Source organism: Juglans microcarpa x Juglans regia, chromosome 3D, assembly GCF_004785595.1.
Source record: "Juglans microcarpa x Juglans regia isolate MS1-56 chromosome 3D, Jm3101_v1.0, whole genome shotgun sequence".
Lineage (NCBI taxonomy): Eukaryota > Viridiplantae > Streptophyta > Magnoliopsida > Fagales > Juglandaceae > Juglans > Juglans microcarpa x Juglans regia.
In genome coordinates, this window is record NC_054598.1 from 38,407,727 (window position 1) to 38,427,600 (window position 19,874).

Genomic DNA, 19,874 nt, shown 5'->3' on the forward strand with positions numbered 1-19,874 from the left:
CATGCAGAGATGGGGCCTAATGACAAAGAAGATAGACTTTTTGTGAGTACTGAGGGTGTTCAAGACGAGGGTGTAGGTGTGGACAAAGAGGACTTGGATGCAGCGGATATAAGAGGGGTGCCAACCTGGAAAGATGCGGGAGAAACCTACCATACTACGGCGAATGATGAGTAGATGAGAGAAGACGATGAGGTGCAAAATAAGTCAGGCAGCAGCACTGGTCCTGTGGTGGGGACTCTCCTCCTGCCTAGGAGCCGACTCTTATTGGTGAAGTGAGATTAGGGGTGAGAAGCCTGATAGGGGGTGAAGAGGTGGAAATTGAGATAGTGCCTCTGGATGAATTTGGGAATGAATTAGACCAGGTGGATGGACCACATTCGGAAAGAGGGGATGACGATGACAATCCCTCGTTGGTTGATCTTAAAGAAACTATGTCAGATTCTGAGGTTCATGAAAATTCCAGGGAAGGTAGACGAGTGAAGATGGGGAAAGCAAGGAGTTCCAAAAGGGTGGTGTCTCGTCCCTTAAAACTGAATTTATGATTGGTCCGTATTTTGCATGGAACGTCCGAGGAGTGGGGACTTCGTCGAGAAGATTAAGGAAATTGATTTCGAAATATAAGCCGAAAGTAGTGGCCATATTTGAACCTTTTACAGTTACTAGTAGGGTCCGCAACTTTCCTCAACGGTTCATGTGTGGTCAGTTTATTACTAATGAATCTCAGGAGGGGAAGATCTCGGTCATGTGGTGCAATGAGGTGGTGGTCCAGGTTTCTCGAATGAGTAATCAGTTTATTACTTTGAAAGTAGAGGATGAGGACCAAGAATAGTTTTTGACGTTTGTGTATGCCAAATGTAACTAGATGGCTAGAAGAGGTCCATGGGTTGAATTAGAAGGGAATGGTAATTTAAGTATACCTTGGGTTGTTAGTGGCGACTTTAACATTATTCGATTGGATAGTGAACGTAGAAGGGGAAGGCTGCGTTCGCGTGGGCTATGGAAGACTTTAATGTTTGGATCCAAAGTTGTGGTTTGCTTGACATGACTGTCGGGGAAATCAACACAGCGGAAGGGATAAAAGCGGTAATAAAGGAGTACACTCTACGCACTCAGTGACACCAAGAATTTAACGTGGTTCGGCAACTGCCTACATCCACAGAAAAGAGCTTCACTATTAAATAGTGGTACACAAGAAAATATTACAGAGGAGGAGGATCACACTCCACTCAACTCAACTCTCTTCTTTTCTCTCAGAGCTCTCCAGGCTCTCTCTCTTTTCTCTTCTTGGGTGTTTCAGAAGCTCTCGCATGGAGCTTCAATTTATAAGCGAATGTATATCGCATTACCGTGTGAATGCATTTAATATGCATTCAATAGACAGTTGGGCGCTAGGCGCTGGGCGCTTCACGCTAGAGGTTGAGAAGCAAGCAATCATTGTTGACTGCTTGCTTGGGGCAGGGACTTCAACAATGACTACGCACAGTAATAGTTTATCTTGGTGCAATGGTCAAGAAGGCCTAGCTAGGAGCTGGGTGGAGTTGGATCAAAGTTTAATGGATACAAACTGCTTAATTTGATTTCCGCAAGCGACTACTCAATATCTCCCTAGAACTACATCGGATCACTCGCCAATGGCGATTAAACTGGATGTCTGTCAAGGTATAAGGGGGCCTGCACCTTTTAGATTTCAACAAATGTGGACTGAGCATCCCGAATTTCTTAAGTTGGTAGAGGTTAATTGGCACGTTTTGAGTAATGGTGTTGGTCTATGGAAGTTTGCGAGTAAACTTTAGAGACTTAGAGTGGTGCTTAGGGAGTGGAATAAAAGGTGTTTGGCCGTACTCTTAACCACATACAAGACCTAGAAACTCGAATAGCCAGTTTGGAGGAATCACTTCAAACTGAGTTTAGTGAGGAGGTTGAACAAGATCTTCTTGTTTCTAAGCTGGAGCTGAATATTTGGCTGGAGAGAGAGAATTTAAGCCTGTCACATTTGGCTAAGGTGAACTAGTTGAAGGATGGTGACTGTAACTCCAAGTTCTTTCATGCCGTCATTAACAAGAAAAAGAAGCTCAGCATTTTAGAATATGGCTTCCGAATGGGGAACTGATTAGTTGTCCTAAAGATATCCATCTTGGGGCAATAAATTATTTTCAAGGATTCTTGTGAAAGGAGAGACATGGTACACTGCCGAATTTAGAAAATCTTATTTCTCTAGTGGTTCGAGCGGAGGATAATCATTGTTTACTTGCTGTGCCATCTATGGAGGAGCTCCGAGAAGCTACTCGTAGTATCTCAATCGCCAGCAGCCCAGTGCCGGACGGGTTTAGGTCTAGGTTTTATACTACCTACTGGTCGATTATTCAGGAAGTTTTGCTTGAAGCCGTGTTTGAATTTTTTCGGGGTGTACCATTGCCACGAGCCTTTACATCCTCTGATTTGGTGATGATTTCGGAGGTGGACAAACCATCAGGTTTTGATAAGTTCCGCCCTATCTCTCTGTGTTCAGTCTTTTATAAAGTTTGTTCAAAGATAATAGTCTCTCGCCTAAGCCTCTTGCTCCCAAAGATGATCTCCAAGGAACAAGGTGCTTTCATTTCGGGTAGGAGTATTTTCAAAAATATCATTCTCACACAAGAAATGATTCACTCGATTAATAGGAAAGCTGTTGGTGGTAATATTTTAGTGAAAATTGACATGGCAAAGGCTTATTATCGTGTGGATTGGGAGTTCCTATTACACGTACTGGCTTCCTTTGGATTTTCTTCACAGTTGTGTGGTTTGATTAAAGCATGTATTTCTTCTCCATGGTACTCCATTGTGATGTATGGCACGACAAGGGGTTTCTTTCAAGGGAAAAAAGGACTCCGTGAATGAGATCCTTTATCCCCGCACCTCTTTATTATATTGTAAGAAGTGTTCTCTCGTCTTATTAATCAAAGCAGTTTCAAGAGGCGAATTGGTCATTTTACACAACCACGCAATACACCTTTGGTTTCTCATCTCATGTATGCAGATGACGTGGTCATTTTCGCTAATTACTAATTTGAAATTATTTTCAAGTCACCTTTTTGTTAATTATTTTTCTTGGATGCTAATTTATCATTTGTAGTTATTGAAGATTAAGTAACGCAGACAGCCCTCAGCAAGATCATCTAACTCCGTTTTTATTTTCTCTATTAAATTCTAATTTTCATGGGTGATCAGATATTCCTTTTTTCTTGGGTGGGGCTCCTTAATTTGATTTCCACTGTAAAAACTTCACTCAACAGAGACAGAGTTGAGAGAGAAATTTTTCTGGATTTCGATTTTCTGATGCCTCTAAATTAATTTGCACGAGGGGCTCCGGTCCCACATATATAATAATCAAAGCCTAGCGATTCAATACATCGAAGTGGCCGAAGGTTTAGGCGAATTCCCCACTCTATTAAATTTACAGAAAAGAACAATTCTAAAATCACAAAAATCAACTGAATTCTTTACCTGATCATTCATTGCTCTTTGAAGCATGAAAAAAGTCTCAGCATTTGGCCAATTAAAAGAAATTTTTAAGGACAGTTACTTGAAAATTTTAAGAAAGTACTTTGATTAGGAAGGCAATTAGTTCTATGTATGTATTAACTATATTTTCGACTTGATAAATTGCTGGTTTTTAAATCTGACTTTGCAAATGCTGATGTTATTTTTTTTCTTTGTCAAAGCAGGATCGAAGGCATATCAACGATTTAATCTACAAGTATTTTATATATTATTGGTATGATCATACAGGTGAGGTTTGTATGACATAATTAAGATAATTGATAATTTAGTATAGTAACATGGTAGAGTTCGAAAGAAAACTGATCAATACTTCAGCCGTATGAATTAAATATTTGATCTCATGCTAGATCTACTTAATTATTAAAGAAAATAAGAGAGAATGTGATTTACACGTGAGGATGCATGGTGTAGGTAAAAACATAAATGAAATGATTACTAAACATGTTAATGTTTGAAGGACATAATTAAGATAGAAAGAAAAACATAATGTTGGGTTTGATGAAATTTACACTGAAATTACTTTGTGCTTAATTAATTGAAGTGAAACAACACATAAGTTTCCAGCCAATTATGATCTATTTTGGTGATGCTTTTTCATAGGACTATGCCATGGAGCAAAAATTATAATGGGGACCCCATTTGTGCTTGCATTCTTTATATATAAATGGCTCAGGAGACATTTATCAGCATTTGACATCATTGAAGAATATTCACAAAATAACAATAATCTCATGCCAATAAGGTATTCGTATTCAGAAGTTAGGAAAATGACCAAAAATTTTAAGGATGAACTAGGTGAAGGTGGCTATGGCATTGTCTTTAAGGGAACACTTCGAAGTGGCCTTCAAACTAAACCTATATAATCTTGATAAACATATAGAGTTAGAGATGGAATCAAATACTAGTGTATGATCATTTATAAATAAATGCGGACTCCCTCTAAGAATCGTAGAGGAAATCGTTCTTTACAAAACAATGCATACCTATAGTTTTACACTTATTTTCCTGTTTTTCAATTTTAAAATTTTGTTATCTAGAAAATAAGCTCGCTTTCACGAAATTTTTGAGAAGATTGTTAACGTCAACAAGGAAAGAAAGCAAACTTCTTCCATTTAAAAGACCGAGCATATTATATATTTTAACAGGCATGGTACCAACCTCACTGATTGATCGATTGCCATGTTGTAGAAGACTCATGGAGTGTACAAGTATTGCACAATCATTTTAAAAAAGAGTAGGGTCTACTATTAAAAAATTAGATTTTTTTTTCATGTGGGTCTCCTATTTACTTGTTTTTATCAAAAAATAGATTTTGTATTTTTTTCTCTACTAGGTCAAAAAATATCTCATATAATGCCTTTTGGTCACCAAATTTGTACAAGCTCCAAAACACTACAGTCCCCAGGCAATGATCTACTACATGGGCCAAGAAATGGTGCTGTTGAACTAGCACGTGACTCTCACACGGCACAAAAGTTGCACGTGAGCTCCATGTGTCATCACTGAGAAATGAAATTTATGGAATTGCAAAAAAAAAAAAAAAATGAAGTTTTATAGAAATGAAGTTTTCTATATTACAATATTTTGGTTTAAGCATGACAAATGAAGTTTTATAGAATTGTAACAAAAATATGAAAAATGGCCTATGTGTGCTTCGGCTTTGATGAGTTTGTTATATATGGTTGTGATGTGTTTTAATTTTTTCTAATTAGATATTTAGATTTAGGATAAAATTTATAAGAGGAATATAATTTTTAGTGAGTTTTGGAGTTAGGATGTAAAATAGGCATTTTTCCACATATAGATGGGTAAAATGGTAATTTTACTCTAAGATAGTATTTTCATGTTTGTAAACTATTTGTGATGAAATTCCTAAGGTTTAGAAATCCATACTTACAGTTTCTCGTAATCCGCACATTTTACTCCTTAACGCGACAATCACTGTATATTGGCTTCTAACTTACAGTCATATTACTATATATGTATGTTGGTAAGGAAACTAGTGGATATGTACTTATGTAACTTATGTTATCTTATATGTCATGCTATGTCACATTGCTAAATGTATGCCTGTTACATATTATATTTTGTCATGAAATAATTGTTTGTTACACAATATATTCTGTCATGTAATATTTCATATTATATTCTGTCACGTAATGTTTATCTGTTACATGTTATGCTATATTACAAAATTTCTATCTGTTTCACGTTATGCTATGTCGCGAAACATATGTCTATTTCACGTGATGCCAGACTCATCCAACCTGTGGCCCAAGCCACCAGACTCCGGCTCGCCATGAATGAACTTCCCCATCAAGAGATCCTTCGAACCTCCTAGGGCGGTTCGCACCTCTGGGGTCATGTACACAGTGTGAACAACGGACGTGGAGGAGGAGGTCACCTCCACAACTATGGGCGTTCAGTCTACTTGAGAAACAACCCTTGGTCCTGGTAGAGAGCTTATGGCACTTGGTCGTCCGAGACCAAGTAAGACTCGACGTCGGGCTCAGGAGAGTGCCCCATCACGGGCGAAGGAATGGACACCCAATTGTCGCTGCGCTTCGGTACTTGGGGGGGACCCTGGCTCAGTCTCCACGTGGTGAGCAAGGATCGAAGATGTTGGGGGAGATGGAGGAGCCACCCCCTGGCCGAGGGCTTGGCCTGAGAAGCTTCCTTTTCGACAAGAGTATCTTCAAAAGAAGGCAGGGACTCGACTGCCGGGAAGACCCCGCGATGAGCGAGATTCATAAAGGCATTGAGAAAGGTGGCGTTGAGGGTGAGGTCCTCCTCCTCATCATCATCATCACCAAAAGCAGCTAGTGGCGGCGGGACCACAGGCTACGCAAATGAAGGGTAAGGTGTGTCAGTGACTGGGACCTGACAAGAAGAGCTAGACGAGCCCTGTCAGGATCGAGCAAAGGGAGCTGCCAGAGGTATTGCGAGGGACGCCCGACAGAGCCGACCGAGAAGCAGCACTCACTAAATAGGGATCCCGTCGAGGCCCAACAGGATGAACTGGCCGGAGCCCCACGAGAGGAGCTCGGTGCAACAAAGCGGGAAGAGCTAGAGCGGCGAGGTTGAATACCCCCAATCCCCGACTCGGAAGCGACCCCAGCTTCGCTATTGCCGGTCCGACGTTGTTTGCCCCGATCATCAGTCGCTGGAGGGGAAAAATGAGGCATCCTTCTTGGGGAAGAATGGGGAACAGACGGAAACTCCTGACCAAGCACAAATGATAGGTCGGAAAGGAGCAGATGCCGCTTGATGTTGGGCTCTGCCAACAATGCGCCAGTCTCAGACTCAACGGGGTGGGCCGCAACCCAAGACAATAAGGTTGCAACCCTGAGCTCCTCTCACTCGAACAGTTTGATCGAGAGGCACTTCCTTCGCGGTACATTGGCCTAGACAGGAAATTCCTGACGAATTTTCTTCCCCTTGGCATACTCCCAACCAAAGCCAAAAACAAATAAGAAGTGTCGTTGCCACTCCTTGATGGAAGAGAAGCACATCTCCAGAGTGACGAAATGCTTCTCGGCGGCCCGATTTTGGAACTGCACATGCAGCCTTCGAGACGCTAGATCCGATAGACTGACAAGAATCCTGAGTAGTCAAGTTGGGATACTCTTCTAGACAATTGCCTAACACTTGCTGAAAGTTAATGCAACTCGCTACCATGATTCGCTAAGCGTTGGGATGGAGATATGTAAAGGCTAGCTTCAGAAAATCATGGATTTCCCGGATGGGGGGGGAAAATGGCAGTCATAACCTGTTGAAGAACATAAAAGGGAAGAGGCTACCCGCGCCGCCATCCCATCTGTATCCACGGCAGGAACGTAGCGGTCGGGGCTCTCCATGACCACCTTTGGAGGAATGGTCTACGACCTTCGCCATGCACGAAGGTTGTCGACAGTCATGATTGACTCCCAATTCTGCCCAACAAAGGATAGGATACGACCTTCAGATTCACTAGGTGCGGCCATGGCAAAACGCGCAAAGAGGATGTTGGAGTAGAGAAGGGAAAGAGGCATTGAGGAAAGCTTGAAAAAGAAGGAACAAGAGAGTTTCAGGTGTGCAGGGGCAGAAATGGGGGGAACGAAGGGGGACGAGGGCTTAAATAGGGAAGTGGGTAACGGATGGTATTTGACAGGCAACGAAGCGACCATGGGTCATAAATCGAAAGGATGTGACAGTTCTCGGGAAACGTACAAGGTGACGTGATGGCACCAACTACTACCAGTTGTGTGCGTGGTTGACACGGCCCAATCTCGGGCACTATACACGGGCGGAAAATTCTCCGGTGGGACAGCTTTGAGTAGAAAAGTGGGAGACCCCCCCCCCCCCCCCAAAAAAAAAATCTGTATAGGGCAGCCAAAACGTCACAAGGTCGTTTTGGGTGCTCCAAACCGCTGATACACTCCCAGGAAATCAAACAGCTGGGAGACACGCACATGGACGCCACACTTCCACCCTGACTCCAGCGTGGACGGGAAGCAACTGTTATGCCGCCAAGACTTTAATACGGTAGAAGAATGGTTACAGGTATGAGAGAACCATAACTTTTCTTTTTCTTTTCAATTCCGACCCTACAAATATGTTAGGAATTCGCGAGATACTATGAGGAGAGTAATCCCCTAGACCTAAGCTGAATTGAATGAGTTTAGCCCAAGTCGCTTGAGTAACATGGGTGGAGACTAGACCAAAGAGGGCCAGGCTAACATAGAAGGCCCATAGCCTGAAAATATAGAAAATTGGCCTTGATCGTGGGGTCCAGTCAGAAGTATGGATTGCTCCTGACCACTCATGATCAAGGCACCAGGGCCAAATCGAGGTGTCAGGAAGGACCCTGACACCAAAGCGCTGAAAGCAGTGCAGACAAAAGCCTCAACAAGTCAGAAGCAGGGTGTCATGGACAACCCCTACACTCGATTACTGATGGCGAGTCTGCCTGACCATGGTCATGCCATTAAATGGAAGACAAGGCCAAGCACAACATGGCCTGGACTTAGGTGTCAGTGGCTGCCACGATCAGGCATGGCGCCCTACCACCTGACGAAAGCCTGACACGATACGCAATAGGAGGGGATGTGGACGACATCCCCAAGACCCGATTGACAGATACAGACGACACTTTCTCGAGTCCCTACGTCAGAAGATCACATTGGCTAGGTATATAAATACTCCCACACACCCTTTTGGGGGCTCTCTCTGATTGAATATTTTTTCTCCTACAATCGCTTTGCCACCCTCTCCCAACAATTGACTTAGGCATCGAAGGTACCGTGGCGTCCCGAGTCCCCCCTTCTCTATCTCAACAGGATCCAAACCGAGCTTAGCAGGGCGGAGCTGCCTAGGCTGTGAAACCCAACATCAACAAGATCTATTTTTTCCTCTTCCCACATCACCTCTTTTGATAGTGCAATGCCATATATCCCAAATTTGTGAGTGCATTGGTATGCACTCACAAATGACCGATTCTTTCATTCTAAGTAACATTTATGTTTAGGTCTTGATATTTGGAATGGAAGATAGTTGGTAAACACAGAGATCTTAAAGGCTTTGGTATAGGAATTTTAGTTTTCTATTAAGATCTATTCTGCCATGGTACTCAAATAATTCGATTTTTAAGTTTAGTTCTAATTTTAGTTTTGTTTACTTTTAATTACCAAATCTAATACTTCAAACTGTACAAATTTATAGGGAAATATATATCTCTAACTCGTACACACATATATTTATATTTGGCAAAAAAAATTCCTTTCTATAGATGTCAATTTCTAAAAGATAGAGAGCTTTTTGTACACATCCGTAAAATTGAACAAACTATAACCTTATCCTTTTCTTTTTCAAGATATTTATATGCAAACTATTCTTTGATTTTAATTTGGACAAGCTGGAGAGATGAGTTATGATCATGGTCGTACCTTAGTAATTGATGATGCCCATCACTACCCTAAACCCACATCAATATGGCTCATGGCACAGAGAATAAGACCACCCACCAAAAGAGCATGGAAAACCTCAAAGCATCTTCTCTCTCACTCTCAAAGCCCAACCCCCAATAATGGGCTTCACTACTCCTTATACAAAACAATTAATGGGCTTAGTTACTTAACACTTTCCAAATAAGTGTATTAAAGTTAAGGGGCCGGAGACCCATATAGTTGTCCTTGTCTCTTTCAATTATTTAAATGGTCTTATTAATATTTTTTGGATTAAACCTAATTTTGATAGACGCCAACCTTAGTTTTTAAATAGAGTTTTATATGTTTACCATATTAAGGAAGACAACTCACAAACAGCTCAGAGTCAATTAGCAAGATCTGTGCGCACATGATTCTAGCATCAGTTTCAGATTTGATTGTAATGCTTTAATTTTCTGCAATTATTTCCTTGTAAATGCAGTAGATTTACGTTACTACCTTCCATAGATAGAATGCTCAAAATTCATATATAAAATACTTACCTTGTACATCAATAAGATTTGAGTTTAGAATTCTTCCAACAACAGTGGTATTCTTCTTTATACCATATTGAGCAAAGAATAATAAAATAAAAACTTTAAAAATATGTATTCTTCCATTAAAATTATTTGTAATAGTCTTGTCTTTCATTCCGCTCCAAGCACCTCTATTCTTGTCTCCACTTTGTCCAATTAGGAAAGTACAATATATATATATATATATTTTTTTTAAAAATATGATCGCTAAAAAGTGATTTATTTTTCTTTAAAAAAATTAAATATGAAAAATATGAAAACAAGAATAATAGAAAAAGAAAAAGAAAATATGATTTTTTAAAAGAAGGAAATGAGAATATTTATATAATCAAACTATGATTTCTTGTGGGTGAGTGTATGAACCTTGTGAGACTCTCCTAATTATGGTTTAATTATGGTGAGCTTTCTGTAATATTGCATGATTTAGGCCTACATGCATATATTTGCAACTGACTGATCTCCATATATTTTTCATCTGTGAGCGCTGCTTAATTAATATATCTTTACGCTAATTTGTATGTTATTTATCAATTAGCAATGGACACGTACAATTTTCACTACATGAGCTGCATGGGTGCACGATTCATTTTCTTAAACCTGGCCGATTTATTTATATATTTTTAGCAATGATGCTGATATTCATTTTTTCAGAAACAGAAATAAACAGTATTTTTTATAATTTCCTGGTTAATGAACTCAAATTAATTATTGAAAGTTGATTAATCTGATATTATAAATAGGACTGTATTGAACTTATAAAATAAATCCCAATTCCTGTCTAATAAACTAATTTGCTATATATGTCTATTGGCAAATTACGTACAGTGAATACAATTAATATTGATGAAGTGTTGGGTAAAATTAATAGTACATGATTTTAATAATGCAATGCGTGTGAGGTCTGTTGGAATAGCGCTGTCATATTAATGTCAAGGTCGGCCCCATATTAATGTCTAGGAGCTTTCGGCTAGGCCGTATCGGCCATCGGGAGACAATATATTAATTATAGTGGTCGACCCAGGCCATCTTCTATGGGACGTTCATATGTAAAAGTGCTTAATTTCCAAGTCGTGCATTGACTTAGCAAGTTGTGGCCGGCATTGAGGACTTAACAGGAATTTACAAGGCTGTGGGCGTGAAGAAGAAGCCAATGACTAGAAAAATCAGCAAAGCATGTTTTCTACGAACCATCCATATCTTATTTGGGAAAATGTTAGGAATTTATAAGGTTGCCTAAACAAATTGAATTGGTGAAAAATCAATTTTTATTTATTTAATTTTATTTTCTTGACACGGTCTTTTCAATATCAATGTGCCCGTCTTTTATATAGTGGTCAAGCCCGTCTTCAATGGGACATATGCAGTCTACCGCTTGCAATTAATTACATCTGCCAGATTTTTACAGATAGAAAAAAAAATGAAAAAGAGACTGGCATTGCTTTGGTTTTTATTTAAATGAAAACGTATAAAATATATCCCGATTACTATAATATATTTATCACTTGCAATTACATCAATTAAATTTTTGCATTATTGCGTATATGTTGTATAGAAAAAGAAGATTGCGACTACTAAAGAATTATTTTTTTATTAGTAAAAAATAAAAAGATATTCCATCCACCACGAACGAGAGGACCTACAATTAGAAGTCTAAATACAAATGCAGACAAAAACGCTTATCATGATTCCTTGTGGGTGAGGGTATGAACCTTGTGAGACTCTCCTAATTATGGTTTAATTATGGTGAGCTTTCTGTAATATTGCATGATTTAGGCCTACATGCATATATTTGCACTGACTCCATATATTTTTCATCTGTGAGCACAGCTTAATTAATTCAATGTACGTACCCAACTAAAATTCGAATAAATCAAATGGAAAATTAGATGTGCAGGTTAAAAATGTACAAATTTTGTTTAAAAAATACAATTTATTATATAAAAAAAAAGATTTTAATAAGGTTCATTTTACTATTTTTATGCTAATTTGTATATTATTTATCAATGAATTAGCAATGGGCACGTACAATTTTTACTACATGAGCTGCATCGGTGCACGATTCATTTTCTTACACCTGGACGATTTATTTAAATATTTTTAGTAATATTGATGCTAATATTCATTTTTTCAGAAACAGAAATAAACAGTACTTTATAATTTACTGATCAATGATCTCAAAATAATTATTAAAAGTTGAATCCGATATTATAAATAGATCAACTGTATTGAACTTATAAAATAAATCCCGATTCTTGTCTAATAAACTTATTTGCTATATATGCCTATCCAATTACGTACCGTGAATACAATTAATGTTGATCATGAAGTGTTGGGTAATTAATAGTACTGGTGGTACATGATTTTAATAATGCAATGCGTGTGAAGTCTGTTGGAATAGCGCTATCATATTAATGTCAAGGAGCTTTCGGCCAGGCCGTATCGGGAGACAATATATTAATTATAGTGGTCGACCCAGGCCATCTTCTATGGGACGTTCATATCAACGTCTATACGAAAAGATGCTTAATTTCCAAGTCATGCATTGACTTAGCAGGTTGTGAGTGTGAAGATGATCATCAGCAACAGTAATGAGCATGTTTTGACCTACTAATCATAGATATTATACATGGAGATTTGAATAATAAATTGAGATAATATGAGATAAAAATTAAAAATTTCTATAAATGTGTCCACGGGATGATTTATAAATGTGAGTTGACCAATGATCATGTGGATTGGAATTATCTAAACCAAAATGAATAAAAGTGGTGAGATCAAGTCGTGCATTGACTTAACAGGTCGTGGCCGTGAAGAAGATGGCAATGACTAGAAAAATCAGTACCAATACTAATGAGCATGTTTTCTACTAACCATCAATATCTTATTTGGGAAAATGTTAGGAATTTATAAAGTTGTGTAAACAAATTGAACTCGTGGAAAAATAATTTTTATTTGTTTAATTTTATTTTCTTGATGCGGTCTTTTCAATATCAAGGTTCCGTCTTCTATATAATGGTCGAGCCCGTCTTTAATGGGACATTAATTATGCGGTCTATTACTTGCAATTAATTACACCAGCCAGAATTCTACAGATAGAAAAAAATGAAAAAAAGATTGACACTACTTTAATTCTTATTTAAATGAAAACGTATAAAATATATCCCGATTACTACAATATCTACAACTCTGATTATTACAATATGTCTACCACTTGCAATTACATCAATCAAATTTCTGCATTATTGTATATATATTGTATAGAAAAAGAAGATTACGACTGCTTTGAAACAATTTTTTTTTTCATTAACAAAAGTAAAAAGATATTCCATGCTCCACGATCGAGAGGACCTCCGCCAATAATGTGGATTGAGATTGTCGATCTAAACTAAAATGAAGAAAAATCATGACGTTGATGGTCAAGTTATTAAATTTGAAATGTTATGCACAGATTAATTAAGCAGGCGGTGGACATAAAGATGATCATGTCCATTGACTTGAAAAATCAGCACCAATAGTACTAAAGTATGTTTTCTATGACCTATCGATATTTAGGAAATCCCATAGAAACTGATGGGATTTAATATAAGGATGTGTAAACCAATTGAATTTATACGTGGTTAGACTTTATAAGGAGTAATGGATGATCTAATTTTATTCAAACACAACTTAAGTTTACTATCGAGTTAAACTTGGCCGATTTATTTATATATTTTTAGCAATGATGCTAATATTTATTTTTTCGGAAACGGAAATAAACAGTACTTTATAATTTTCTGATCAATGATCTCAAAATAATTATTGAAAGTTGAATCCGATATAAATAGAACTGTATTGAACTTATAAAATAAATCCCGATTTCTGCATTATTCTCGATTCCTATCCAATTACGTACCGTGAATACAATTAATATTGATGAAGTGTTGGGAAAAATTAATAGTATTGGGATAATGCAATGCGTGTGAGGTCTGTTGGAATAGCGCTGTCATATTAATGTCAAGGCCGGCCCCATATTAATGTCTAAGAGCTTTCGGCCGGGCCGTATCGGGAGACCATATATTTATTGTGGTCGACCCCATCTTCTATGGACGTTCCTATCAACATAAGTAAAAGTGCTTAATTTCCGAGTCGTGCATTGACTTATATATTTATTGCAGTTTGTGAGCGTGAAGAAGATCATGCCAATGACTAGAAAAATCAGCAACAGTAATACATGGTGGTTTAGTGAGTTAAGATGAGATGATATGAGATAAAAATTAAAAATTAAGAATAATATTTTTAAAATAATATTTTTATTTTAAAATTTAAAAAATTGATTTATTTATTATATTTTATGTAAAAATTTAAAAATATTATAATGATTAGATGAAATAATATATATTGAATTAAAATATTTTATCAATTCAAACAAGGCTAAATTTTTTGGTAAAATGTTAGAAATTTATATGTTGCATGTGCATGTGAACAAATTGAATTCGTGGAAAATCAATTTTTATTTGCTTAATTTTAATTTTATTTTATTTGACTCAATCACCGCGATTCATCTTCTGTCGGCCAGGCCGTATCGGGAGACAATATATTCATAGTGGTCGACCCCATCTTCTATGGGACGTTAATATCAACGTCTATACGTAAAGGTGCTTAATTTCCAAGTCGTGCATTGACTTAGCAGGTTGTGGGCTTAAAGAAGATCATGCCAATTATGACTAGAAAAATCAGCAACAGTAATGAGCATGTTTTCTACTAACCATAGATTTCATGCATGGAGGTTTAAATAGTGAATTGAGTTGAAATGAGATAAAAATTAAAAATTGAATAAAATATTATTAGAATATTATTTTTATTTTAAAATTTAAAAAAATTAAATTATTTATTATATTTTATATAAAAATTTAAAAATATTATAATGATTATATGAGATAATATGTGTTGAATTGAAATACTTCATCAATTCAAACAATGTTAGAGTTTTTGGTAAAATGTTAGGAATTTGTAAGGTTGTTGAATTCGTGGAAAATCAATTTTTATTTGTTTAATTTTATTTTCATGACGATGTCTTTTCAATATCAAGGGGCTTGTCTTCTATATAGTGGTTGAGCCCGTCTTCAATGGGACATTGATTATGCGGTCTACTACTTGCAATTATTTACATCTACCAGATTTCTACGTAGCGTGTATATATATATTGGGGTATAAAAAAATGAAAAAGAAGGTTGGCACTGCTTTGATTCTTATTTAAAAGAATAACATATAATTTATTTTATTTTCAGACACAAAAAGTTTATGAATCACAAAGTCTTTGGAGACATAATATCATTGCCAAATGCCAAAGTTTGTAGAAAATTTATGATATATTGTTTTCAAATAGCATCATAATTTCGTTGCCAAATGCAAGCTCGTATTTATTGGTTTTTGCTTATAGTTTATGCAACACAAAATAATTGAAAACATTTGTTGGGTTTTTGGAGCCTGATTTATTCTTGTCGGAGTTCGATTTGATGACTCGACTCGACAAGAATGGGATGTGGTTTTTTTTTTGTGGATTTTCAATGAGTCTTATGCTATGGAGCGCAGGCTTGGGTTGATAGACCCAAGCCAAAGCGAACATGGCCAAGCCTTGTGGGGGCTCTAGGGCAGTGCCACCGGAAAATTTTTTTCACCGTGTTGGTGACTTGAGAATCGTTAGAAAGAAAGTTCGCTCGACGTTCGCGGGACAGATCCTTTGAGAGAAGTTTAGGCAAAGAGTTCGCTCAACATTCACTCGACATGTCGCTTGAGCTAACATCAGACGGAGAGTTCACTCAAAGCTCGCTCAACACCTCACTCGAGTGCATCCTTTTTCACAACATCTTGCTTTTCTATTGTCTACAAATGATTTTAAAGCAAATCTTTATGCTCTAATCTTTGAAGACTAAAATTAAAATTTATTTTTAATAAATTGACGTGTTTACATTAGTTGATTATGAATAGGTTGTCAAAAGGTTGTAAGTATATTAATTATTAAAAAAAAAAGGAACAGAAAAAACTGTAAACTCAACTCCTGGTTCCAACTTGCAGGGTGATGGAGGCCACCAAGTAGGGGATCTTCTTTCACGATGGCATGGCTATGGATTGGAGATATCCTCTTGGTTGTTTCGCTCTGTATGTATGTGGCAGTGCAATACATGACACTTGATTTTAAAGAGTTGGAATCAGAGGCAAGGTGGCGAAGGCTTTGTTAGCATAAGGATATTTTTTCACTATTTGCATTACAATAACTTTATGCGTTTTCATCCTTTTTATAAAAAGAAAGTGAAAGATATAGATAAGGTTTACAGTTAGTCCACGACTTTTGATTAATTCTTTTAACCAATTCGTTCTATGTTTTGATTAATTCCTTGAAGGATGCGAGTATTTCAAAAGAAAGAAAAATTAATTGGAAACGAGCTTTACTCTTGAAGATTTATTAGTTCACAATTGAACAAAGTGAAAACTAGCCTGAAATTGTGAACTATGCTTATTCAAGTACATGGCATGCATTATGAGAAGTTTTACAGGAGGGACCTAGAAGACAGAAAGTTGTAGACGTTCGTTCCCTCAAGTCAGATTTGAGTCATAACTTAAACTTCATCTTCACCTGATAATTTAATTAATGAATCACTGAGGCAATGTGTCTACCATAAGAATACTAGTCAATATCGATTAGCTCCTTCGGAACTACCAAATTTTATTCGAAACAAATATGATCATATCAAGTTCATTTATAAGAAGCAACCTTGAATTCCTTTATGATCATTCCAACATCAAAAGTAATAATGTTCAACTACAACATAATTTCAATATCTTCAAAACAAACTCCTAACACTTAATCTAATTCTTGGATAACGTCCAATTCTTGGCCTAAATGAGTCATAGGTTTCCGCGCATGGATTCTTGTAGGGCCTGGGGAGGCAAAAGGATTAGGAGGCATAGTTAATTTATCACCTTCTCCTTCCAACATTTGAACCACAAGTTTCATAGAAGGACGATCCATTGGGTGCCACTGGATGCACCGAAGTCCTACGATTGCAAGTTTTTTTGCAATTTTCATATCTCCATCATCCTCGATAAAAACTCGCAACTCTACTTTTTGTTCCAAGAGATTGTAGATCCATTCTGGAAAGTAAACTTGGCTAGCATTTTCCGACGTAATGTCAGTACTTCTCCTCCCTCCAACAATTTCAAGTAACAACATTCCAAAACTATAAACATCTGCTTTATAAGACACAGTCCCAAAGTTTCTAGAGAACACTTCAGGTGCGATGTAACCCATGGTCCCCCTGCCTGTGCTCATAGATACTGCACTTTGATCCTTGGAACACAACTTTGCAAGACCAAAATCAGAAATTTTTGGAATAAAGTTTTGGTCTAGCAAAACATTATGAGGTTTGATATCAAAATGGAGGATTCTTTGATCACATCCTTGGTGAAGATATTCGATTCCTTTTGCCACACCGAGAGAAATATCATGCAGTCTCTCCCAACCAAGAAAATGACTCTTAGAATTCTCTGAAAATATGAACTTTTCTAATGAATAATTTGAAAAGAACTCATAAACTAGTGCTCGTCTAAATCCATCAGCACAAAATCCAACCAAGCGAACCACATTGACATGATGGATTTTACCCATTATTCCAACTTCATTTATGAATTCTTCTCCATTTCCCTTGGAACTGTTCAAGATCTTCACGGCAACGTGGATTTCATTAGAAAGTTTTCCTCTGAACACTGTTCCGTAGGCTCCTTCGCCCAATTTCTCGGTAAACTGATTTGTAATCCTTTTAAGATCAGCGTACAAGTATCTCGTGGGCTTGTAGCTTCTGTAATCGTCCAAGAAATTTTCAATCTTCTTCCGATATTCTTTTTCAGCTTTGTCATGACTGTAGACGCGATAAAGTGCGAAGGCCAGCAGTAGTAAAAGAGTCGGACCTAAAATGGCACCTGCATATATATATATTAATATATATATATATATATATATATATATATATATATCAAACATTCACCAAGTCAAGAGCTCACGTCTTCCCCGATTAATTAGTACGTGCGTCTGAAACTTCCTAATATAAAAAGCCAAGGGATAACTAACTTACCAGTGGTCACTAATTTTGTTGATGAACCTGCAAAATATTAATTTGACATATATAATCATCAGATTCTCGTTCTATTCTGATGAAGCAAACATGAGATTAGCATAAGATCATCTATTATAAGCTAAGCCAGCAAAATTGTTAAGAAATTGAGTAAAGAGTTGGTAATTGTATAGAAGATGATACCTTTGTTGTGTTTGGGGAAGCACTGAATTTCTGACTCGGTACTACTGCTGTTAATATTCATTGATCTACAATTCATGCCTTTCAGTTCACATTTTCTGCAAGCTGGTCTGGACCAGTTCAAGTAAAGGATATCATCAGGATAAAATACAATAATATATGGAATTGATCTAACAGTATACATCTTTCTACAAGGTAGTGTGGGCAACTCGTTGATGTCGTCATCAGTACGCAAGGCATAAACTTGGTGGCTATAGCTAGGGTCATTAAGACAAGAAATCGCACTCCAATCACTGTGTTCTTCTCCTTTACTTCTATGGGAACAATTGAAAAAGGCAAAGTCATCAAGGTACTGATCGACTCCTGCGAATTGGAAAGGTGAGGAAGATAAATTGAGTTGCCGGATGCCTTTTGGAAAGCAACGATCAGGATGATAAACTTGAATTTCTTGAGATTTGTAGTCAATCTTTTTGACAAAAAGCTTGACTGAATTTGGCAGCTCGAGCACTGTCTTGAGGGTATCGGAGCAGGACAAATGAAACCCAGGAAAGCCACAGTGGTCCGGGTGGCCGTCATTGAGACGGAAAGGAAATCGGATGGCTGGGCCGTGGGCGCCACACTGCCTTGAATCGGCACACTCATCATGTTGGCCTTGCACGTGGTGTAAGATAAAAAGCACAAACAAGAAGAAATATGACTTTGCCATTCTTATTACGATCGAGCAAATGCTTAATTGTATGAACTGGTTTTCCGGCCTCTCTCGAAAGGAAATAATCAAACTATTTATTGACGAAATAATCCTATAAAATAGAAAGAAATGTAATAAGACGATTAATTAGCAACATGTGACGCAGGTGCTTGCGCCCAACTAACTTTGCAGACAAGCCAAAACTAATAATAGGTAGCATCATGTGACACAGGTGTAGAGTACTACCTAATAGTCATACCAAGTAATCTGTCGTAAAAAAGGAATTCTACAAGAAAAGAATATACATATATATATAAAGATACGCACGAAATTTGTATACTTAGATATTTTTTCTTCGCAGCCGTGGAAGCTTTTCGCATCTCTCTCTCTCTCTCTCTCCCAGAATGAAGACAGGTGTATTGTCCCTTCCTGCAAAACTCATGGCTCTTATCGTTCTAGTTGTGCTACTTCTTCATCAAACTTGCAGTGCTAAGGATTCAAATCGGGACTGTGTTCCTTCTTCCTGCGGCAATATCACCAACATAAGCTCCCCATTTCGATTGGTAGACGATCCTCCAAACTGCGGCAACCCAAGCTTTACCCTGTCATGCGATCAGCACAACCAAACCGTGTTATACTTGATGTCCGTAGAACACTACGTACAGGAAATCAATTACACTTCCAAAACAATCAGAGTTGTAAACTTCGGTATTCAAAAGGATAATTACTCCTTCATCCCTCGTTATTCCGGTTTTTTGGCCAATACTCCATATTATCGGCCGTATTTCAGAGAAACCATGGCTTTGTTGAACTGTGAAAAGCGAGTGAATTCCCCAGGATATCTGAACTCTACTTGCTT

The 19,874-nt window shown here is 37.5% G+C and overlaps 2 protein-coding genes and 1 pseudogene across 2 annotated transcripts in view; 1 reads left to right on the forward strand and 2 right to left on the reverse strand.

Annotated features, from left to right (window-relative positions):
• The window catches only part of LOC121255310 (LEAF RUST 10 DISEASE-RESISTANCE LOCUS RECEPTOR-LIKE PROTEIN KINASE-like 1.2), a 42,464-nt gene that overhangs the window by 6,977 nt on the left and 15,613 nt on the right, over positions 1-19,874 (forward strand). The window lies entirely within an intron of this gene.
• Positions 4,217-19,874, reverse strand: part of LOC121254644 — a 36,565-nt pseudogene continuing 20,907 nt past the window's right edge.
• On the reverse strand, positions 16,780-19,104 carry LOC121254636 (rust resistance kinase Lr10-like). Its single transcript, XM_041154757.1, has 3 exons — positions 18,331-19,104; positions 18,148-18,174; positions 16,780-17,995 (listed from the first exon to the last, which is right to left on the reverse strand). Exons 1-3 carry the CDS (start codon positions 19,031-19,033, stop codon positions 16,881-16,883), a joined length of 1,845 nt encoding a protein of 614 aa, XP_041010691.1. The 5' UTR covers positions 19,034-19,104; the 3' UTR covers positions 16,780-16,880.

Excerpts from the sequence above, each read along its gene's own strand:
- LOC121254636 (XM_041154757.1), bottom strand. The coding sequence starts at position 19,033 with ATGGCAAAGTCATATTTCTTCTTGTTTGTGCTTTTTATCTTACACCAC. Across the intron at positions 18,175-18,330 it reads CTTCCCCAAACACAACAAAG|GTTCATCAACAAAATTAGTG; the intron begins GTATCATCTTCT and ends AATATTTTGCAG. Across the intron at positions 17,996-18,147 it reads AACAAAATTAGTGACCACTG|GTGCCATTTTAGGTCCGACT; the intron begins GTAAGTTAGTTA and ends ATATATATGCAG.